The following is a 25,264-nucleotide window of genomic DNA, read 5'->3' as shown; positions in this document are numbered from 1 at the left end:
ACAAAAATAATATTGCAGGAGGCTGTATTACTAGAATGAGCAGTTTATTTCCAACAGGAAAAATCTGTGTTTAGCAGCTGTGAGGATTGGAATGTGTATCACAACACACATTGCTTGACAGAGGTGCTGGTACAAGGTAGACACTGGTGTTCTGGGGAATATTACATCTGTTGTAAAAATTAAAAAAATGAATACTAGGTTTAACAAGCTTAATATTTGCAGCCCCAGAAAATGGGAAATCCAGGATCACTCAAAAATGGTAGCAAAGTTCAGGACCTTGGGTAGCATCTTTTTTCCCAATCTGACTTATCTCAGGAAGAAGGCGTGCAGAAAACAAAATATGTTACATGCTTATTGCACACCTGATATCAAAGTAAATCTACTAATAGAGCCATCTCTGAGAAAACTACAAAAAGAAGTCAAGAAATTAAAAACATTAGAGTATTCCAATCCTGCCTCTCTAGAGATTACAAAAACTCCACGTATGTCGACATTCTCTCATAAAGAGCAACCACACATTACTTCCAACAGCTTGTCAGTGATATAATCTGAACCAGCTCAAACTAAGAGACTGCTTTGATACTTCTGAGCAGGACTGAGACAAAATAAAAAAACAGAATACGTTACAGTAGTAATGATATGCTGCAAGAAAATCTTATTCTTAGAAAGCATTAGAACACTGGAAATAAAATCCAAAAAATGCATGAACATACACACACATAAGCACACAGGATAACACTCAAAAGACAAAGTTCTTCCAATTTTGAAATACCTCCACTCTTTTATCAATATTCATGTATGTCGTTGGAGTGAAAGAGATTTTGAGATCAACAATGCCTCCCACAGGTATCACTCCTTCAGAGGGGCTGATTTGCATTCCAGGCACCGGGTTTGCATCTTGAACCTTCACAAACAAAAGAAACATACTGAAAACGGTGTTTGCATTCATTTGTTCTGGCTGTTGTTGTTTTATTTATACATTTATTTATTTATATAATCATAAAGATTTTATATTCTTACAAGGAGAACCTTCATAGCATATAAGGCTAACTTGGACTTAGACGTTTGGGGAAAAATGCAAGTAAACAAAATAAACAAAATAAAGTAACATATTTCTAAACATAATTGTCAGTTTCTACTATGAAATAAATGTTGCCACCAATTGGAAACTTGGAGTTCTGAGTTTTGGGTTGTTTTCATTAAGCTATCAAAATTAAGACTTGCTATCTAGCAAGTCTTCAAAATATTCTACAAAACATTTTTTTCAGTGACAAATAAATTCATCACTTCTTTTTTGACATTCACAGTAAGATGGGACACAGAACCCAAATTCTGTATAGCTCAGTAATAATATTAGAAGTAAATACTCAGCTTAGCCACAGTTAGCAAAGACCAAAATGAATTTGTTCTCTTCTAATGCAGTCCTAGCAGACAGCTTTTTAAAGTATAGCTATACCAATGATAGTGACCAAGACCAACCAGCTATGTCTTGGCTTAAGAATAATTTTGGGGGCTAAAAGGGCTGGGTATGTTTGTGTTACAGGCTATGCTGATTTTATTCTTTCAGGCCCAGCCTCCAAGACTAGGGTACTACTTGTTATTCAATGCTCAGCTGATAAAAGAGAAATCTGGTACAAATCAAAATAAATTAAATATGTTTCTCAGTATCGTAACAGTGCAGTAACAAAAACTCAGAGGATTTTAATGAACATTATTTTCCTTCACTTAATACAGCAATTATCCTGTGATCAGCAGAACTAATGAGGTTAGGTTTCCTACTGATTCGTGTATTATGTCTTTACCCACTCTGGCATCCATCTCACCCCCTTCTTCAATTCATTGCACAGCCCCTCTTGCCCCTGGATGTTGGTTTAGCAAAGTCACCCCATGTGCTGTGACTGCTCTGGGTCCCTGCATGCACAGCCAGTTTGCTCTCAATGCAGGAAAACAGTCAATAAATGCTTTTCCATAGGGTACACCAGTATGGGGTTCTACTCTCACCCCTGGCTCTCAGGAAACCACCAGAATTATTTAGGCCATCACCACTTTGCTTTTTATTTGTCCCATCTACTCATCAGTGCAAATCTGACAGAAGGACAGAATTCCTATTTACATCAATCTTGTTTCTCCAGAAAACATCACAAAAACCTAAATAGGTGCATATTTAATAGCTGTAAACACAAAACTATAACATGATCAAGTAAAATTAACTCCCTTCTGCTCCCCAGCCCAAGAAATTAAGTGTGCTAGAAATATTTTTCTCTTACTTGGAAGTATGCATGGTGGCATCCTGTGTTTAGAACAGTGGCTGTCTTACAGGTAGTGACACCAATTGCACTATAAGCGAAGGATATACTTTGAGCCGCAAACTGAACTCTAGTAGTACCAAACTATTAAAAAAAGAGAGAGAGAAAACAAGCAAACCATATAACATATTCCTAACTACAAATAAATAATTCAGCCTATTTTTTTTAATTACATAATAAGCTAATATAGTTGTGAAAATACATATTTTGGAAGTATTCAAATAGGAAAACACAGCTTAAGTGTAAGACAAGATTTACCCAATGTAATGAATTTATCTAGATTCAAATTGAACAGACTGAACCCTACAGATATTTCTGGACTGATTTCAAGACCAACAAAAATATTTTAATTAAATTTAACAGCACAAACTCCATTAACTCCAAATGTGTGATCAGGACAAGCTATTTCAGAGATATTAACAGCAGTAGAAATGCAAATATTCTAATTTACACACATCCTGGTTTACATATGGCAAACTTCCAAGACCTCAAAAGAAGAGGAAGAAAATAAAACTAGCTACTGAGGGAAAAAAAAGAAAATAAGAACAAAACCAGGATTATCAAAAGAAAGGGAAAAGTTTTCTTGACTCCCAATGTAAGTTCTAGAACATGTAGCCAATAGAATAGACTGAAAGAAAAAAAAAAAGTCTTTCTTTTTCATACTCCCTGGTATGCAACATAAGACAACAAATAACTAACCAAACATGATTGTCACTGTTTAGAAGACTACCCAGAACATTGCTTCTCAAATATCGTGTTCAAATAAATACAACACAAAATTAAATTAAGACACTCTGAAACATACCTTCCCACACACATCTAGATTTTTATTCCTTTAATAAATAATATATATCTAAAAAACTGTTGTATCACCTCTCAACATTTGTTTAGTCAAACTAGGCAAGCCAAGCACAAAAACTAGCCCATAACATATAAGGACCACTAAGCTGTGATGCCAAAGGAAGACTATCATCAAAAGCAAGAAAAAGGTAAATTGTCTTTGCCTTGCCTTCTCCATCATGTCTTTGGAGCATATTCTTCAGTTAAACATATTAAGTAAAAGCTATATGAAATTAAAATACTTTAATATGAAATTAAAACACTTTAATAAAAAATAGATGGTAATAGAAATATATTTAAGGTATTACTTGTTTAAAGAAATCCACACATTTTTTTCTCTAAAGCTGCCACAGGAATTGTTACCTTTGCTAAACACTTCAGGTTAATTGTCTTTCCTTTGCGCACACACAAGAGGAATTGTCCTGTTTCTGGACTGCTGAACCCTGGATGCCAAACAACTTCACACTCCACATCACTATAGGGCTCCACAAACCCTAAATATGTGCACATAATTTAGATGTTATAGCATACACATGTACAACTGTCAAATTACATTGTATAATTAGAAATAACAGGCACACAAAAGTGAAATGACCTTTTACTAAATGTAAGCCTACATTTCTTAAGTGTTGAACAGTCTGATGAATTAAGTAAAATCAGGTCTTGGTTTCTCATGAGCATTGCTATTTATTAGTACCCTGCAGTAAAACACACTCAAAGTTTACTGGTATTTTTAGCCACAAATTACTCTAATAGTCAACACTGAAAACAAAAATAAAAGAACAGACTATCTTTCTTGCAGAATGGCAACTTGGGTTAAGATCATATACACTTTTTTTCTTGCAATTGAGTCTCTAGAATCAGAGCACACTAAATCTAACACAATTAGCACTTTGTTCTTGCATAATGGAGCTCCGACATACCCCTACAGAATATTATTTTTCAAAGAGAAGGTAAAAGCTATACACACATCTAATAAATACTGATCATCTATGATGCAAATGCAGAGTAATCCCAGATTGAATTCCATTTATGTTACTCAACTCTTCCATCAGCTTTTTAGCAGCTTCATTCAGTGCTTTTGGAAAAATTCCTATCCTGATGAGCTGTATGATGTTGCTGCCCCACTCTTGAAATGTCAGCAATGTGTGCTGAGAAAAATGTTTACAGAAGCACTGCTGGCTGGGCATGGAAGCAGGGAGCTGGACTGAGCCTGCATTCAGGGCAGGGCTTACACAGAGAATGCTGCTGTGGGGCTAAGCTGTGAACCCGATACTGCTTTTGGGACACACTAATACTGACAGAAATCTAAAAATATAGTTATAGCATCAGCTAAATGTTTGTCTTATTTAACACTGTTGGCATATAAGATACATACAGACACTATATTGGCACAGCATACCTTTAGTTGGCTTTATAGTAAATGCAGATTTTCTCTCTCCTGTTACAGGCCTCCAACTGAAGCCAACAGGATGGTTTCTGGGATTGCATACCCTGACAGTTCCTCTAAACTCTGTCCCTGCTAGGTAGCCATGAACAGGACTCAAAATCAGTTCCCTTGTAGACAGCTGAAGTTCAAAAGGCATTGCATGTGCAACTACCAGCACATGTCCAATGTGCTGCTTATTTATTTTGTATCTGAAAGAGCTGCAACATAAAATATATATATATCAATATTTTTATGCACTTATTATGTTACAGTCAGAGTAAAGTTTACATTAAATATAACCACTAGTAAGAAAATACTTAACAACTGATTGTGAACACACAGTTAAGACCAACAAGAGAAAAGTTTGCAATTGTTTTGCATACTACTTAAATCATGTCAGAACTGAAGATCATCCTAAAGGATGATCAGCCTCACACAGTTACTTTAACATTAGTAAACAGAGTTCAAACCAGCAGGCTAGAACACAGTTTGCTTATACATTTTCCCATGAGGTGCATCAAAAGACCTGAGCACGGATGCAAGTGATGCAATGCTAGGCTGGAAAAAGGACAGTATTTCCCATAAAAATTTCTCCTAGCACATACACTGTAATAGCAAACTTTTTTCCCTGATTCACTTCTAGCTATATAAGGCTTTTCACAGAACAGATTTTTGTTTGTGATTTAAAAAAACCCAAGAAACAGTATGTACTAGGAAATTTTTGCAACATAAAACTGCGGTGATTATCGCAATATCACCATAGATGAACATACACCATTAACAATTATCATGATTACACTTCAAACTCAGCCAGGTGATTTTTTTAAAACATATTTTACTACTGCCAAGAAAATGTGTAAATCAAAACAAATAAATACAAAAAGCCTTACCTTTTAAACATTCCAACAGTGGTTGTCTCAAACACAATTGGAACATGAGTTTTTGTAAGAGGAGGCACCACCTGAGACAATGGAGATGTCTCCTGCAATTCTGCAACTTCAACCTCAATTTGAATCCAAATATGAACTGACAAGTTATTGATGATGTGCAGTTCTTTGGTTGTTGTAGAATACACACAAACATCACCAAAATCTATAGTAGAAGGACCTGAATTATATAAGAAATAAGATCCTCAACATTAAAAGGTAAAAGCCAATGTAAGGAAACATAATTACTAAAATAATATGATCAAACGTTTTAGTTCTTCAAATTACAAACTCAGTCAGCTATGAAAATCCTGTAGTGGAACAAATTATCATTAAAATATGGAACTAATAATCATCCATGTCCTGTGAGTGTTTTCAGCAGTACAAGTCAAAAGCCAGCAACATTTATTTTTTAATTCCGCTTGTTTTAGCCAACTGGTAAAACGGGAAATCAATGTGCTCACTACTAACAGGACTATTAATAATCATAAATACTTCTTTTTGTTAAACAGATATTTAAAAGGACCAATTACCAATTCACTGAAAGTTTATGTATGACCTGATGTGCAACCTGTTGGTTTGCTTGCTGATGTGCAACCATTTGGGTTAATAATTCATGTCGTGTGATGGTCACAGAACTACTTCATCACCTAGTTTACTGCTACCACTAGTTTTTAGGCTGGTCTGAAAACTTGAGTGCTCATGGCACTAATCAAACATCTTACAAAACTCTCAGTACTTTTTGTCTTATTATGTTTATCTTGTCCTACCTTTCCCCAGGTATATCAGTTTACACAACTACACTATTCAAGTTCTGGCTTGACTGAAAATTTAAAAAAGCCCAGGAAGTACTGAAAATCCTCTTTTTGCTGTGAAAAAACTTTACTGAAGAAAAACTGACCTTAAAATAGACCTGTAGCAGTAATAAGTGTTGTTATTAAGTCACTAAGAAGTTTTAGAAGCTCTTACTCTCATCACAGAACATTACCCTGAAATTATTTTGATGGAGGATCCTTAAATTTTAGTTTTTGGGGGCATCAATCTTTACTGTTTTCTATTCCCAGAAATATTCTGAGCACTTCCATGAATCTTCCTGATATTAATGCTTGTTCAGGTACTATCCACTAACAAGGCCTAAGGGTATGAGCAATTCTTATGCTGTAGAGATTTCTCTGTAAGACGTTATGGTACGAGCAGCCTTCAAAGCAAACTCTTCTTTTACATGTTCATACCTAATCACATCTCAGTATTTGGTGAGAATTGCAAAGCTTTAGTGAAACACTAGTGTAGGTCTCAAGCTGCCTACCAAATTAAACTGTTTTTTATTTAAGGTGAACAACTATAATCATAAACTGTGTTAACTATATATAAGTGCTTTTCTAGCACTTGCATTTTGCAAACAAATTAAAAATCTTACCAATGAATATTTGATGAAGCTGTTTGTGTGTCAAAGTTAGCCCACAATCTTCCTTCTCCTGTGTAGAAGATGGCATAGGATTAAGCCAGCTCCAAACCTGTGATAAACACAAGACACTTCTTCAGAGCAGGATCAAAATTCTTACGACTTTTTATACCGCAAACCCATTATGCTCACATAATACTCAAGCGTTTAGCTTACTCCTTTGTTTGTAGATTTAGAAACAATTGCTGCCAGTTTTCGACTCGTTAACATGTAATTCTCATTTGAAGGAAGCATTTTGGGCTCTGGCTTCTCCTCGGCCAAATCTGAGATTGAGATGTGTGGTGACTTAAGGCCTTCACCTGGTTTAATGCCTATGCTCACAGGATTGTTATAAATATGAAACTGCCTACAGGGAAGGAAAAAAAAGAATGTGGAAATCTAAAAGTTTGAGCATTCCATGATCTACACATTAAATTATTTAATATTTTTAAACAAAACAATATTTTCAGTAGGAATATTTCATTATTTAAAAAAACCTCAAGCACAGAAAATATCTCGAAAATACTTTTATTGTTTTGATTTTTACTGTAAGGTAAATCTAGAGGACCAGTCAGATTAAAGGATTGTATCTGCTTCAGTCCACAGAATATATAATAATTTACATACTGAATCCATCACTTGGGGTGAACTAGACATCCTAGCTGGAAATACATATTTCTTATATAAAGAGAATCCAAAACAATCAATGTTATCTTTTTTCCTATTAACCATAACCAAGTATTCTTAAAACCTGACACCTTAATTTAAATTCACTTTAAGCTTAATTTCAAGTGCCCTGCCTCTATCCCTACGTTTCACCCAGGAAGTGATCTCTACATGTCAAAATACTTGAAACAAACAGGTTTTGAATGCAACATAAATGGAAGTCCCAAGATTGTAAGCATATTGGCATGGGATAAATTTAGGTATATGACTGTTGCCATTAAGTTAATTCTGCACATATATTCATGTTATTTTCTGTACGATCCCAAAGCATTTATTTACCCTTTAAACCAAGGCTTACCTGGCAGCCTCTTTCTCTAAACGACGCTGTCTCAAATGGGAAATGAAGTCTATGTAGCGTTTGGTATTTGCTTTTCTGAATAGTCGTTCAAATTCAGTATAAGCAAAGTCTGGGTCTACATAACTATATCTCTCAGTCTTTGTGAAAATAGTCCTAAATATTTAAAGAGAATTGTAGTTTCATTACACATGTAAAATGATACTGGGTCTTGTTAGAGTGAGAACATAATTGATTTTGATACATACATATTTCATTCCAAACATTCTTTTTATCACACCTGATTATTAATATTTGACCTTGTAAAGGCAACCATTAAAATGAAATATTCCAAGTGTAATAGCTACATTTGTAGTTCCACATAAGAAAACTCAATAAATTTATGTGCAAGAGACTCGGGAATGCAATGAATTTTAAAGTACTTTCAGCCTGAAAAAAAAACAGCGAACTGTCATATGAGTAACCAATCTTGATCTACTATATGATACATGCAAATGTGCAGGGTTAAATATCAGATTCACATAATTTTTACCTGTACTTTTTATTCCATTCACTAGGCCTAAGGCTGGCTGCACGATCGTTGGGGAAAGCTATAAGTGCATCATCCTTACAGTTCCTGTTTCTCTGGTGAGTGTGAATCTGTGTTTGGGTTGATTTAAGGATTGCCACAGGTGCTGTATCACTGAGCTGTCCTGTGCCACGAACTACAAACTGTCCAGTTGCATTAGAGATCAAGGGTGTTAGACCTTAAAATTCAAATAAAACATAAACTAATACTTTCTAAACAAAATCCAAAGTTCTTAAAAATATTTATCTAATTTACAATGGTCTACCCAGCAGCACAGTGGTCAGATATCCATCCCACAGCGTTTTCCTGAGACAAGACAGAACGAGCCATTCACATCATGCCAAGAGCCAACTGCTTCCCTTGGCCTGGACCAAACAAATAAACCCAGAGTTCAAACCAGCTGTGTCCAGCTATGATGCTATGTCTTGCACATCAGACACTCAGAGCTGCCTGTCACACCAATCACAGTGTCCTAAGGCTCGTGTTAAGGGCTGCAAACAGAGGCATGAATTTTGCAAAAACAGAATCTTAAAAAAGTCAGATAATCATATGACGAAAATTTATGCTGTAATAGTTTAAATTTGGATAAGATTATGGGAGGGTGTACCATATTTTAGCCTTTGTTTTGCCGTCTTATGGGACACGTCATACAATTGACATTCTCTCCAGTTCCAAAGAGATACGGCTTTTTACAAGCAAGCTAAAAGTAGTACAATATCTCTTTAAAAAATGTGCTAAAAATGTGCTTTTAAAACATTTTATCACTTGTCATTTATGTTTTTAGCATCTTACCAGGATTAATTGTGAATACAATGCTTCTTCGTTTAGATTTGCACACACCAAGTAAGGTCAAACATATTTGATGAAAAGATTTCATCTTCAAAGCCTCTACATTATTTTCCACTACTCCTGTCCCAATGATATCAATAATTTGCTTAATCTCAAACGTTCCAATTTGATGTGGAGAAAATGAAATGATCACTTCCTGGAAAAGAAAACTCATTGAGACATGTGAGACAATAAAGAGTCAAGTTTTGTGTAATTCTGTATATGACTGAGTCCCTTCAGTCACTTCTCTCCACACTTACCTCTAAAACAGGTATTCAAATCTGGGCTTGCAGAATATGCCAAGAGGCACATAAAAATTAGCAATATAAGGTAACATAAAAATCTGACATGTTAGAACACAGCAAAGTGTCATTTGTTCACTTCTGAGAGAGATCTTGTGCCCTGATTTATTGGTTTGCAAAATTGTAAATGTTTCTGTATTTGACTTAGTATTTGGCAAAGTTCCTCTAATTAAAAGAAAATTTTATTTTACTTGAATACTTGTGATTTACTGAAACAAATTAAAAGTATCCTTCAAAAATATTTGAGTATAAATTAATCGTCTCAAATCAGTCAAATAAAAAATAATTACAGATAGGAAAATCCCTTGTAAAGTGACCTTAGAATTCCAATCTTTTTTCCTAATTTAAAATAGTATTTGTTGCTTCCTGAAGTAGGGAAAAAGCATTAAGAGACTATACAAAATACAAAAATATATTTGGCTGGTATTAAAAGCCATTGCTACTGAAATGAAATTCCTCTGCTTTTATTTTTAAGAAATTCCACTGCTAACCACTATAATAAAATAAAATAATCTTCACACTTACAAAACCTAAGAGAAAGAGGGAGTTACCTTTTCAGATTTTACTTTAAGTGTTCCTCTTTCAGGAGAAACTTTGAAGTGAGCAGCTCTGCGGAATCTGAACATTAGTGGAAGGAACTCAGATTCATTTTTCATTGTGCACACCACTTCTGTTTGTTCACCCAAATAACAGTCCTTAAAATTAATTACTCTTCCTGGCTTAAAATTTAATATCACAGGATATCCAGAACCCATCAAAGCCAAGTCCACGTGACGAAAGTAACTCCCTGCATCAAACACAAAAACAAGCAAACAAACAAAACCCCTCTCACACCCATTATCTCACTAACAGGACAGTCATGCTGTAGTTGTACAGTCACGAAAACAAAATAATACTACAAACCAGTATGTTTTATAATGCAGTTTCTATAAACCTAATGCAGAGATCTTTACTTCTAAAAGATGTTGGATAATGCATCCCCTCAGTAAGGAAGTTGAGGATAATCAAACATGCACTTGAAAATGCACAAGACTGGTATTACAAAAGTGTTAGTGAGCTGCAAATGGCTGGGGGTGTTTTATTTCCTTCAAATATTTGTATTTATAATTATTATAATTAAGTGATGGGTGGTCATTCATAACACAAATCCCTCATTTCTACTCACTGTTCAAAGAGGTTTCAGTGCAAAAGCATTCAAGATGCAAGTTAATTTATTTGTGTTGATATAAATAAACAAAAAAGCAGATCTACCATAAAACTATTAAGACAACCAAGAATGTTTTTAGAAGTTTAAAAAGCTATACGGTTTTATCATCCATATATACATTTCTGATGGTGACTAACATACTTGTGGTTGCTGGGGCACCACCACTGATGTCCTGCAGACAGACACCTCTAGCCCCAACAGCCTCAAACCTCAGAAACAGGACATAATCTTGAATCAGTGATGCATCATCCACTTCAAGCTCTCTTTCAAATTTTCTGTAAGAGTCACATTTTCAAATTAAAAGATGAAAAAAAAAAATAAACCTCCAAATCCAACCCACAAAAAATCAAAACATATTTTTGAACATCCAGTCTGGCTTCTTTGTTTTCAGTAACAGCTTGAACAAATGATCTTTGTAATTACTTTCAGAAAATGCAAATAGTAACAAATTTAAGCACATCAATATCTGTGTGCTTATTATACTGTTAATTTGGTATCTTTTTCTGTCTACAACAGATTTCTAAGCTACTCTCACATGCATAGTAACTACCTGTATTGAGTTTAAGCAAGGGAAAATGGCAACAGCACATTTGCTTTTTCCTTATCCAAGAAAAAATGTTTCCTTATATGCATTTTTTATTTTTAATGAGATGACAGCATTCCAAAATGTTTCACTCTCTTGGTGGTTAATATATGGCAAAAAAGTCTAATAAAATTCTTATTCTCACAAAACCATCTTAACCAATTATTGGTCCAAATAAACCCCTAGGGTATTATAAAACATAAAATCATAGAAATACTTCAGGCTTTATTTGCAGAATCACATCAAGAAATTTCTTTTAACACACATAAATACATAAGAAGTTACTCAGAAATAATTTGCAGACATATTAACTCAAAATTATTTTCTCTAAGACAGCTCTTGCAGAACAGTGTAGACCAACCAACTTGGATGTGTGTGTTGGTGTGTGTGCATTTAATTGGTATCACTGACTCACTCTGGACTAAAGCAGACTGTAATCAAAGATTTCTCATAAGGCAGCAAAGTTCCTTGACTGGGAGCACACAAGATCAAGGTGGAAATATCTGCATCTTTCTTTTTCAGGCTTAAGTCATATAAAACAGCATCTGTACTCCCCTGGAGATCTGTCCCCTAAAAAATAACAAAATAAGGCATAGTAGACCCTGTTCTACTTTCTCTTTTGTGTTTTTTTCCCCACACATACATTTTCATGTATAACAAGTAGAAGGACATATCACAGGAAATAGCAATCACATAGTTACAGAGCACATGGCTAATTAAACAACTTTTAAATCAATTTCATGTCAATGTCTTGAAATCTCTTTTTTAAACATGATTCTGAAATTATTTCACTATCTGAGAAAAACAAGTGAAATTACAGATTATTAGTATCTTAGAACTCAAATTGTATTTTGATAACTCCTAGTAAATAACTATAGAAAAACTCAATTCCAGGGTTAAATTGGAACAAAAAACTTTTTGGTTGGACAGACATTTCAGAAAACCTATTGATCAGGAAACAGTATGACATAGTAAACAATACTAGAAGATGAATGATGAGAATTAAAAAACGCAAAATAAGAAATGAAAACAAGTTTTCAATTAAAATAAAAACCAGAGCAGTTTCTTACCATCTCTCCCCCAATGGCATTGTCTTCCAGTACTGCTACCCAATCCACACTCTCAGGACTTTCATTGTATAAATGTATTTTTTCTGTCTTTGAGGTCCCAAAGTAAAGAGGTCCAAAGTTAATGCATTTTAGTACTTTTCCACAAGATACTCCAAGAACTTTAAGAACTTGTTCAACCACAACACCTTTGATCCATACTTCAGCGCAGCCATGACTTTCCAACTCCACTCTGCCAGTAAGAGCAGAAGCAGCAACAGGTAATGTAGAGAAGAAATGTAGAAATAGTAACTTTGGTTAGTTTGCTTTGTATTAGAATCTGTGCCAAAAAAGACCCAATCCAAGCTTTCAAATCACACAGATAAACTAAGTGGGAGAGCAGGGCAAAGTGAGCATGTCCTTGATAATGCCAGGAGTATCACCAATCAGGAAAAATCACACATTACTTGGTGGAGTTTTGGGTTTGGTTTGTTTTCTGACTTTTTTTAAATGCTTGAAACTATAGGAGTGACATCTGCAAAGAATCAGGAGGTGTCCACAGCCAATATATAACTGCTCTTATCCCTCAGAGGTTTTGTATCTCAATACCAATTTTAGCATATAAAATTTAATTTTCTTGTAGGGAACTGAAGGTACAAGTTCATCTGAATAAGCACGAAAGAACTGCAACTGTTCCTGCCTGGAATCTTGATCTTGATGATTCCACAAATCACCAAAACAAAACATCCAAAAAAATCAACTACACCCCTCCCCAATTCCCACATTGCCCAGAGAGGTTGTGGACTCCCCACCACTGGAATTGTTCAGGGACAGACTGGATGGGGCTCTGAGCAGCCTGGTCTGGTGGAAAGTCCCTGCCCATGGCAGAGGGGTTGGAAATACAGGATTTTAAAGTTCCTTCCCAGCCAAACCATGCTGGGATTCTAGGATTCTATAAGGTATGTATTTAAAAGCAATGCACTCCAGTGTTGCAAATACATTCCCTCCAATGAAAATAAGATACACCAAAGAACACCAGAACGTTTCTGAGACTTCTCAAACACAGAGCTAAAAGAAAACATGCAATTACAGAAGCTAAGAAAATTAAGGAAAACGCTATGTGCAGAAAGGTGAAAGTTACAAAGTCTCCTGATTAGTTTTATTCTGAAAAATGTGCAAACATCCTAGATCATTACAAATTATGACAGATTTTTATTAACACAGCCAGGCATACAATTTATACAACAATCAAATCAATTAAATAAAACTAAATATTAAAGACAGCAACTGACACTTAGGAACTTAACTTTAAATTTAGATAAACATTCATAGTAAAGACTAGACTTAATAACAGACCAAAAGTGGAATTTATCAAGCTGTATCTCTTCAGTCATACACTCACTTCATCATTTCCTGGATGACTCCGGGTACATCTGTGCAGATATCGACTTGAATTTTCCTTACAGATTTTGGCTTTACTACTCCTCTGGTAGGTTTTATGTTAAGCAGGACAACCCCATCATATAATACTCTAAACACACCTAAAAAAACCCATGGAAATCAACAGAATGCTTGACAATATAAACTTATAGATTTATATGCTTCTGTTACACACTTGAAATTGCACAACACAATGCAGATGTTCACAAGCAGTAGATCTTCCTATGAAAACAGGAAACACAGAGTTAACCTTTTTACAAGCTATTTCCAAGCAAAGTAGGCTATCGTTTCCAGGCTTTCTTTAATTATTACACCCACATGTCCAATTCCGTTTTGCAAAAGCTGTGATTATAACAGGAAAGATACTCACATTCCAAACAAAAGTGACTATAGCATGATGTGGCTATAAATAATATTTGCAAATATTATCAAAGCTCTAAGAACCTACAGTAGCCAGAAAGTTAAATGCATACTGCAGGGTTACAACAGCTACTGTAGAAGAGAACACTAAATATTTCTAGGTTATAAAAGCATTTTTTTTAAATGTGAAAAAAAAACAGTATTTAACCAACAACATTAGTTATCTGACATTCTATAATAGATGCAAAGAAATTGTTTCAAATGTACAAAAAAATGCATTCTTTGATTTCATATAAAAGATAATCTCTGAGATCAGAAGCAGGAACAAAGGACTCCTTTAGTGCATGGAGTGACAGGTGAAATGCAATCCCTGAGTCTCAGGCCAGCACAGAGCACTTCCTGCTCACAGAGTTTATGTGCTGCCTGTTACTGTGACCTGCTGTGTTAGGATTTACAGAGCCTACAGAAACTTAGATTCAGCTGCTCTTCTCTTGCCTGTCCCCAAGACATCCTTTACTAACCATCACCCTTCTAGTTATCATCCAACCCTATCAAACTGCACCATGCATGTATCATGCAACAGAGTTTATAACTAGAAATTTCCCTACACAATATGAAAAAAATAATTATCATGCAACCTAGTTGTAGATGCATATATACTGTAGGTTATCTCCTTTTCTTTACCTAATCATAATTGCTCAAAGGAGTAAGCTAGCATATGAGAGAAAGACCTGATTATATAAACTACATACTACATCTTTAAGATGAACTGGATAGGAAGAACACCCACAATAATTTCTTCTTTTACTTCATGGAAAAAAAAAAAAAATAAAGATCTGCTTCATCCAGACAGATTTTTGTTTATTTTTGGAGATTTTTAATATTGCAACTCTGTGTTTCTGTTATCATGTATTTTCTCTTTGTGCAGTATTTCATATGTAAAACAAATGTTCCCACAACTTTGGCCTAATGCAGAAAAAAGGTAGCCTTTAATGTAACAAGCAGCTGTACAAATGAGGAACAAAAATAATTAACTGCCTTCAATTTGTTGTTTGAAACTCAGCATATTTTCCACCCTTCCTCTGGAGAAAGGTGTCTGCAGGTTTGTCCACTGCAAAAGGCAGTCAAAGAGGTTATTTGGATCATATAAGCATTCTTATGCTCCTTTGTCCATGTTTCTTACTCTCCTTGGAATAGCTGCTCACAGAAATTTAAGGACGTGCCTGCTGTAAAAGCTGTAGGATTTCAAAAGCTATGGCAGCAAGATAAAAGGCCTCTCATTATCTTATAGCAACAAATACAATTCAGTTCCCATCACAGAGGACTTTAGCTTGGAAAGTTCAGGGAACTTGTAGCTGTTTATTCAAGAGACAGGTCTGGGGATCACAGAAGCACAAAGCAGGAACAGATGTGATTTGCTGCTGTCTATGCTGGGCACACTAAGGCAATGAGCAACTATTATTTTTACATCTTCCAAATAGGACTCAAAAGGAGAGAATGCATAAAATTGTCAAAGTTCTGAAGTATTTTTTCTTTTCTAAATGGAAATACAGTACTGGCTACATAAACAGTGAGCCATGTACAACACCTGCAGCTACAGTACACGTAATCTGCATAACCCAAAATTCCAGTTAATTGCTACTTGTTCACTCAAGTGTTAACTTGCATAAAATTACTTTTTCCAATAAAATAAAACATTTGTATTATTTAATGCATATTAATATTTACCTGAAGTTGTTCCACGGTTAGTAATACTAATCTCTTTAGAAACCAGTTTACTGTTTGCAATCATTTCACCAAAATTAACCTCTGACTCTATTTCCAGATCACAGTATGGAATTAACCTGCAGAGAAAAGACAACATAATATTTCCTGAAACTTGAAAATACCTTTGCATTTTAAAGAAATTTGACTAAGCACTCCAGTGGAACAGAGTACTCCTGTTCTCCTAGTTCTCCTATCAAGATTTTGGCAACTCACTTCAGCACTACAGCATACACAGGGAAGATCTAAAAGAGAGGTAATTATCTGTCAGTCTGTTTAATGACTCAGTATTCTAACTTTAAAACAATACAGCTATAAACGATTGGTCAAAATTTAACCCACATATTTCTATTTCGTTTTAAATAATTCATTACAGTACTTTAAGTAAAACTATCCTGAGTTAGTTGCATTACAAAATGTGACCAAATCATGCACCATAATTCATTATGAGCTGCATGAATTAAAGCAGAGAAGTAGTGCCAGTTTACAGCTTTGTGTTTGATAAACACTTTTTGTGACTTCAACAAAACTTACTACAACAGACAGAAGTGGGTAATGACACAAACCATGAGCTACTTCCTTTATTTATTTAAGAACCTCAGCCAGTGAGATGATATCACTGTATAAGGTACTTTTTAGCCATAATGAACAGATCATGCCTCAGAAACTTGTATTTTCAAGACTCCAATTTTCAATACAATGACACTTCTGGTGTCACATAAAACTGTGCTTCAAATCAATTGGAATTTTACATCAGCACAACAATCTGTCTCCTCTTGGCCACAAAATGCAGGAACAATTCCATCTCCTGATCTGTGTCACATGCAGTACAGAAGAAATAATAGAGAAGAAAAATAAATATCCTTAGTCAAGCAAGGTAGATCCTGCATATATAAATACTCTATTGCTTAAAGGCAAGGGGAGAGGCTACAAAGGGACAGAAAAAAATATGAATCACGAAATGCCACAATAGAAATTGCTTTCCGGAATTTCAATACACTTTTAATTCTCTTTGATAAGTAATTGTAATGTAAAAAAAATAGGTTAATAAATTCTTGAAAGACATGATGCTAGACTAGCAGGATATGTCAGAAAAAAAATTTAAACAGGAATCATCTATCAAAGTTAGAGTACACTCAAAACAACTGTACAAATTTTACTTTCAAAGTATCCAGACATTCTTATAAGAAGTTTTACTGGAAGAATGAAAAAAGGATTTCTCCTCTCAAGATCCAAGTATCTCCTTTCCCAACTGGACAGAAAAAAGCATACATTCTATATGCAATGAGATTTTCTAATAGATACAGACCTGCAGAAACAAGGTAAATCAAGTTAAAAGGTTTAGGGTTACCATTTTAACACAGTGTGAGGTTTATTTTCCTTGGTTTGTTGGTTGGGGTTTTTTCACGAAGCTGGAATTTACTGCTTTTGCATGACATAAAATACATTTTAAAACACTGATTAAAAGAAATCAAAGTATACTTGTTTTTCCAAACACACACACACACAAAAAAAAAAAAAAAAAAAAAAAAAAAAAAAAAAAAAAAAAAAAAAATTAAAGCCTGTCAACACTTCCCCCTCAAAAGACAGTTAAACATGAAGATGTGAAATACTTAATCTATTGCAAATTCTTTCCAAAAAGGAGTCACAAGGAGCATTATCAGCCTAAGTGGCTTTATCTTCACAATACTACCCTGATAAAAATTTAAAAATTTTCAACAGTCCTTGAACAGGTGATACTACTCTGAAATATGCACTGTATTTTTAGAATTAGGCAACATATGTTTCTCTATAATCCAGATTTGCAACTGCTACGAACAATTTCTGTGAAATCTTCCATATCAGTGATTCACTATGAAAAGAAGACATCAAGAGTAGCTGTTGACTTGTCTAATAATACAGCATCTAAAATTATCAACATTATCACAACCAAGTTAGAATAAGGCAAAACTAAAAATCCAGATTCTCTATGACTTTAGAGAGATATCACCCCAATGAATTTCTTACCCATGTGCTGCTCTGAAAAAAAAAGACAAATCTCACTTTTGTAAGCAAACTTACTGTTTGTTTTCCATGCAACTGACAGACTATTACAAAGCCATAACTGACAGCCAGAAGTAAACTTTCCACAAGATTAAACTGCAAATATTAACCCAGCACATGAACTCTTGCATGTCATACCCAAGCACGGGGATATGAACTACGTCATCATCTATTAAAAGAGTGAGTTTATCCCGAAGATCTTCTGCACATTTGGGAGTATATTCCACAACAGCTTTCACTTGAAGTCCAGGTGCAACGGTTTTTTCTGGATTTTCCACAATCAATTTAAACTGCAATTAAAAAAAAAAAAAAAAAGTGTTTTAAATTGTTACACATTTTTAGATTAAGAAGGATATAGATGTACTTTATTTTCAGAAGAATACAAAAATTGATTTAAAACTTACCTTGAACTTATATGCAGGTTTTTATAATTTTACCTCTCTATTTCTTGAAGTTCAAACTTTTTACAGAAATAGAGAAGACAGAATGAATTGGTCTTTCCAAGAGAGCTCCAGCTTTTCCTACTGTTCCAAAAAAAGCTTCTGAAGCAACACAAAATTAAATCAGCTATTACCCAGTGAAGAATATTTTTAGTGCCTGAGAAAATAACAAAGATTAAGTCTCAGTTCAAGCAGCAACAAAAGGGGAAAGAGTTTCCTTCAGGTCTGACTGATACCAATAGAAAGATTCACTGCTCATTGAAAATCTGCTTGAAAGGCCCAAGGCACCTCCAGTCTTGGCAGTCAAATGAAAGAGAAAAAAAACAGAGGGATGGAAAGCACTTTCCTCTCTCTCAAAAAAAAAAGTAAGCATCTGTTTAAATGAAACCTCCTGCACCTTTCCTTGAACAGAAGACACAAGTAACCCACTAGCACATAGAGGGAAATTCAGCATTTCACACACTCCTAGGAAAGCCTCAAAGTAAAGAGCTCCTCTGGTGGTTCAGTCTTCCTAGAATTTAAAATTCACATTATTACCCCATGCACAGTGGCCTTCCACTCTTTATGTTCAGCATAATTTTTTTTTTTTTTCTGAAAGACAGTCTTCCCAGTATTCTCCAAGTTTTCTGTTCTAGTTCATGTTTTAAATGTGCAAACAAAATTTACTAGTTGCTGGTTTTGTTACCCAAGCATCTCCTTCTATTCCTTTAGAATCCTCCTAGCAGTATAAATATTCAGCTAAGGGAAATTTATGTTATGCACATCATGATTATGGGAGCATTGAAGGAGTAGCCATGTTTTATTTCTGAGGCATGTACAATTTATCTGTTCTCTCAAGAAAAATTAAAACATCCAAACATATTCATTTTATACAAGACAAAATTAATATTTTGCACTAGGAACATTCAATGAAGCCTATGGAAAACTGCCTGTGAGTTTTATTCCTTGGAAGGCATTTCTTGGCCAGGCACTACGGCAGCTGAAGGAAGGTTATTTTTCAGTGCTTGCACTATAATGCACCAGAATGTATTTCAGAGGAGTCACACACTTCAGAGCCTTGTAATCACAGGCAGTAATACGAGGTCTGGGAACAAGAAGGGACAACACAACAGAGCTTTCTGGAGCTGGGGCTGTGAAGTGGAATCCTGTCCCCCAGCTGTCATATTGGTCATCTCATGTACAGGGCCATAAAAATACACAGCAAAAGGCAAGAGTTAACCACAGAGGGGAAAACCACAAAGCTATTATTTAGTAAGCTTTTCTCTTCTCTAACATTGACTCTGCCTTTTCCACTTCTAGAGCACATGAAAGATTTGATAAGGCTGATGAAAACTAACAAAACGGAGTAAGCACAGCCCTACCAAACCAAGCACTCTCAACAGTTTCACCTTATGCCAAAAGTCTTTAGCTACAGTTTAGTAAGAATCAACCTGCCACTCTTGCCCTCAAAAAGAAAGGTGCACTACTCAGATAATGAAATTATTCAAAGTACTTCGGTTGTAAGAAAATCAGATTGATGACTATCCTGAATTATTCACAGTTCAAGCTGCTATGAACAAAAAGCAACATCAGCTTCTGTTCAACCCCTGATGCCAGTTCAACCCAACATTTTTATCTGAATTTTGACATAATTTATAAACAATAAACCACTAACCACAACACGCTTTTACTGGAGCCACATAGGTTAAGAGGACTCAACTGGTTGGAATTGCAGAGATGCATCTGCCTTTAAAAAGCCTTGCAATGCAATGATTTTTCCAGAAGTTACCAGATGTTATTCATAGCAATCATACTATCTCAATAAAAGATTGCAAACATCTTCTTTTCTGAGGAAGCTTAAACTTCCTCTGTTCTGAGAAAGCTCTCAGTAAACAAGCACAAGGGGTCTATTCCAGTCAAAAAACTTACAAGTATGTAACTTAGAAATGAGGTAAGAGTTGTCACTTCCCAGATTTGGCGTTCACACCACAGCAAAGTGACCCATTTTTACAGAATGTTCCCTGAAGTTACGAGGGAACTCATGGGCTTCTTGCGGGATGAATTCTGGAGAGCACAAAGAAGGCAAACAGGGTTTGCTGCCCACAAGGAACTTGATCACAGAACCACTGAGGCTGGAAAAGACCTCCGGCATCATCCAGCCCAACTGTTAATGGCTGATGTAGTAAGGAAAGCCTGATCATTTCTACTGAAACTATGGATTTAAGAAAGAACGAAGCTTTCTCTAAACTGCTCACAGCCTCGAGAGAATAAAGACCCGGGAAGCTCAGAACTCTCCTCGTTCTGCCCCAGGCAAAGCCAGCGCAGAGAGACGGCCCGGGGCACACCCCGCCGCCTCCCTCGCGGCCGGCCCTCACCTGGGGCTCGTGTGGCGGCAGCAGCCGCAGGTGGCAGGCCCCCGGCCGCAGGTTCTGCACGGTGAGCGCGGCGCGGTAGCAGCTCCCCGGGATCGTGTCACTGAAGCGCAGCTCGGCCGGGGCGATGCGCACCCCGCACACGTCCCGCCACCGCTCCGCCATGGCCCGCCCGGCCGCCAGCGGCCGCTTAGCAACGGACGCGCGGCGCTGATTGGCGGAGAAGCCGCGGAGAGGCCAAAACCCACCAATCTGAACAGGATAAGAGGGAGGGCTCGGGCGAACTCGGCTGGGTTCGTGTCGGTCCGGCTGGGCTCGGGCGAACTCGGCTGGGCTCGTCCTGGTCCTCCTGGGCCGGGCTGGGCCGGGCTGAGCTCGGCTCGGCTCGGCTCGGCTCGGAGCGGGTGACACAGGAACGTGTCCAGGCCGGGTTTAAATGTCTCCACACAGAGGGGCTCCTTGGCCTCCCTGGGCAGCCTGTTCCGGTGCTCTGGCACCTTCAACATAAAGTTCTTCCTCGTGTGGAGGCGGAACTTCTTTTGTTTTAGTTAGGGCCGTTGCTCCTCGTTCTGTCACTGTGTACCACTGAAAAGAGTGTTACCGCCCTCTTGGCACCCACTTTTGAGATATTTTTATGCATAAATGAGATCTCCTGTCAGTCTTCTCTCTAGACCCCTCAGAGATGCTCCAGACCCCTCATCGCCTTTGTGGCCTCTGCTGGACCCTCTGCAATGGCTCCTTGTCTTTCTTGAGCTGAGGAGCCGGGCGGGGCACTCCAGGTGTGGCCTCACCTGGGCCGAGTAGAAGGGGAGGATCTCCTCCCTCAACCTGCCGGCCACACTCTTCCCAGAGCACCCCAGGATGGGATTTACCACTAAAGAATTACCTGAGCAATGCCCAGCTTGGGGCTCAGGCTGGGGGCTGTCCCCTGTGTCCACCCCAGGTGTTTCCTGCCATGGCTCCACTCCAACAGCGGCCTGGGAGAGTGACGGAGGATACAGACATGGGTGCCCTGGCATTCTTAAAGATGGATTGCACTGAACTAAAACCAGCCTCATTACTCTTCTGGGCCTCCATGTCAATCACAGACCTGGCCTCCACAGAGCTAAAGCAGCACTAACACTCGTGAGTGCCGGGAGCTCAGTGTCTGCAGTGCAGGGACAGCACTAATAATTCATGGCACACATTTACTGAGTGGTGGAAGATATGTTCCTGCTCTGATCCTTCCTGGGCCCTAATTTAAGCAGTAAAATGAGGTTGACAAGATTCCAGCACTTAGACTTGGAGTGCTATGGGACACTCCCTAAATTTTCCCTAAACCAGGACAGCTACCTTGCACTTGCCTTCAAAGTAGGAGAATAAATGAGGGAGAGCAGCACTCACAGCAGGTACAGAGAACCTCAGACATTAGTTCTGATTAACTCAAAATGTTTTGCTTTGAATTACTTCGTTGCCTGAAAGTGCATAAGGACTGAAATTTATGTTCTAAAAGTCAGATATGAGAAGCTGTAAACATGGATTGCACAGATCAGAATTACAAAGTAGAAAAAAAGAAAAAAAAAAATCTTTTTAATAGATCAAGAAACCTAGAGGGAAAAAGGAGAGAGAAAAGCATTTGTTTCTGTTGCTGGAGAAGAATGGTAACAGGTCTTTTTGTCCCTCTTAAAGATTCAAATTATAGCTACCCATCTGTAGATCACTAAAGAATGTTCTGGATCATGGCATTGCAAGCACTAAGAGTAAAAGCATCTGGAGGGAGTTCTTTGGGAAGACTACTTGAATCTATTTTATGGTAACATGGTTGTACATAATGGAAAAGAAACACACAAAAAATAGTAAAAGTAAAAAATTAAAATAGAAGATTACCTTATCAAATAATTAGATTCTCTCTTCTTTTTCAATACAGAGTGGAGAACACTCCTACATAGTTTCTCTGTTCCTTTGATGCTAATTCTTTCATAGCAGAATTGATTTTTAAAGATTTCTGTCTCTGCTGCTTGCTCCAGCTCTCACTGACGAAGTTACTATTCCAGAAGAGAATTAGTATCAAAGAACACTGGTCTATTTTCCCTTGATTTGATATAAATATGTCTGTACAAAATTTTAATCAGTTTAACTAAATCTTTAAAAAACAAATTTAAACTTGGATTTAGCTTGTGTATAGAAGAGTCAGGTTCAGCATTAAAAGAATCTTGAACTCTCTGAAATAGTTTGGCTAGGCTCTCTTCCTCTTCTGCAGGCTGTTATATCCAAATGCTTATTATTGCCATCACTACAAACGCTCATGATGAAACACCATTAGATAATGGACTCTTCTCCTTCCTTTTATCAGCTCAGTCTGGATTCACAAGCACTTTTTTCCTGGTCAACTAATATTCATCCCCAAAGTGAAGATTATTGTAAAGGAACACATGTACTTACTTGAATCCTTTGATGATAAAGGATGACAGAATCCTTTATACCTGATGATAAGGTATAGATTATGTATTGTCATTCTCATTATCATCTGGCCACAATAAGAGCGATTTTAATTCTACAAAATTTAATTCTCCCAGAATAAATTGTGCAGTAATCTGTACAATTCCCATTGCATTCACCTTGGCAGTATCAGATGGTGAATAAAAAAGCTTCATAGCAAATTTCTCACTATTGTATTATAGTCATCAGAGAGAAGAGTACAGTCATATAAATTCCTGCCACACCTCAATATCAGAATCACTTCCAACTTCTCTAAGCCAGACTTTCAGATCTGAAAGTTCCTTGACTATCCACTGATCTGATTATCCTCCCAGCTTTCAGGCAGAAAACTGGAATTTCATCTTTAGGCTTTTTCCATTTACTAAGAAAGGCTAATTTGTTTAACATTAAATAGCTTCTATCTTGTTCAGATCAGTCCTGGGGCCGTGGCCAGTGTAAAACAAGATGGAGAATCAGAAAGCCATCTCCAGTCTGTTTTCTCCAGCTGCACAGGGGAAAGCTTTATTAGAAAATACGTGTTAGTAAACAGCAAGATCTGAGACACTGCTCCTATCTGTCCATGTTGTAAACACAGGTCAAAGATGCCTGGAGACCATCTGAGTCTTCTATTAGACCAGAAGTAGTTCTCACTTATCCAAGAATCTCTAAAAGCACAGGGAAATCCCTTCAGAAAGTATTCCAAAGGATAAAAAGGGGAGAGTTAAACTGATCGTAAGGATGGTTTATTTGACAGTAATTCAGCAACAAGAAATGACAGTGATATGTGAAATAATTAAAGTAATTTGAAGAAACTGCCACTCATACTGCCCTTCCTTGCTGGAACCTGAATCCAGAGGAACTGTGATTTGAAATGTGAATGTTGACCTATTTATTCTACTTTGGGAGGAATAAATATTTTAGAATATATAAGTAGGAAATACAACCACCTACTGGTTAAACAAACAAAGGGTGTATATTTTGATATCAGCTTTTAGGAATCAGAAACAGATAAAGTCCAAATAATGAGGACTAATAAGATATTCCTTTGCATTTAATCTTGCAAATTGCTCTGTTTAATGGAAAACGAGGATGTTCAAAATGACAGATTAGAGCTCTAATTCTCTCTAAAGGTCTCTTCACTCAGCAAAGCATTTTGTTAGAAGCAGAACTAATGAAGATTTTATTGGGTCTTTTTTTGCTGAATGAAACCATCAGTCTTCACAAAACATGTAAGAATTGCCAATCTCTGAGGTGTCCCTCCATCTCAGACTGGGCTGAAAGGAGCGTGACCAAAATTGTAAAAATAGTGAGCAACAGAGGCATTTTTAGTTAGACAAGACAATCACAAATGCCTTCCCTTTTTAGAGTGACTCTGTAGGAATTGGTGAAGGAAAAAACCTGTATTATAAATACAAACAGTCGCCATTATTTGACAATATAGCTTAGGGCCCCCTAAGCCACACATTGAGTTATTATATTTATCGTGGAGCAGAATCAGAGTGGTTTTATCAGCACAATCAGTCGGTTTAGCCAAACAGGAGGTCAGCCACAGTACAGCTGGAACATGACAACACTCATCTGGGGATCAAGGCTACTCCCAGCACTCAGTGCTGAGCTGAACGTTTTGATCTTATGAGCTCACAGCAGTTAATCCAAAGATTTCGGCACCAAAGGACAAATGTGCCCTTTGTTTCCTGCAGTCTGCAGCACTGGAAATGCTCTCTGCATCTGGCATCATTTTTAGTCACAGTTTGTGGAAACATCCTTGTTCATGAAAAATTTAGCAACTCTAAAAGCATCCATATCCACTCCCAGATTTCGTGTATTAGACAAATACAAAAATTGCAGGGTGGAAAGAGAAACCCTTGAACTACACTGAGAAACATGATGAAGATTTATCTTTTTGGGCTGG

At 36.7% G+C, this 25,264-nt stretch overlaps 1 protein-coding gene across 1 annotated transcript in view; it reads right to left on the bottom strand.

The window, feature by feature from the left end:
- The window catches only part of CFAP47 (cilia and flagella associated protein 47), a gene marked incomplete at its 5' end in the record, with an annotated part of 294,184 nt that overhangs the window by 236,316 nt on the left and 32,604 nt on the right, over positions 1-25,264 (bottom strand). Inside the window, 18 exons of the mRNA XM_083854475.1 lie at positions 773-904; positions 2,268-2,390; positions 3,510-3,640; positions 4,549-4,793; positions 5,466-5,682; positions 6,919-7,015; positions 7,120-7,309; positions 7,967-8,119; positions 8,496-8,709; positions 9,324-9,516; positions 10,213-10,448; positions 11,010-11,143; positions 11,867-12,021; positions 12,522-12,750; positions 13,900-14,038; positions 16,026-16,141; positions 18,243-18,394; positions 20,899-21,147. Coding sequence (XP_083710601.1) covers positions 773-904; positions 2,268-2,390; positions 3,510-3,640; positions 4,549-4,793; positions 5,466-5,682; positions 6,919-7,015; positions 7,120-7,309; positions 7,967-8,119; positions 8,496-8,709; positions 9,324-9,516; positions 10,213-10,448; positions 11,010-11,143; positions 11,867-12,021; positions 12,522-12,750; positions 13,900-14,038; positions 16,026-16,141; positions 18,243-18,394; positions 20,899-21,147 — 3,105 coding nt within the window. The remainder of the gene's footprint in view (positions 1-772; positions 905-2,267; positions 2,391-3,509; positions 3,641-4,548; positions 4,794-5,465; positions 5,683-6,918; positions 7,016-7,119; positions 7,310-7,966; positions 8,120-8,495; positions 8,710-9,323; positions 9,517-10,212; positions 10,449-11,009; positions 11,144-11,866; positions 12,022-12,521; positions 12,751-13,899; positions 14,039-16,025; positions 16,142-18,242; positions 18,395-20,898; positions 21,148-25,264) is intronic.

Source organism: Zosterops lateralis, assembly GCF_965231275.1.
Source record: "Zosterops lateralis genome assembly, chromosome: 2".
Lineage (NCBI taxonomy): Eukaryota > Metazoa > Chordata > Aves > Passeriformes > Zosteropidae > Zosterops > Zosterops lateralis.
Note: the sequence above shows the minus strand (reverse complement) of the source record. Positions and strands in the feature narration are given on the sequence as shown.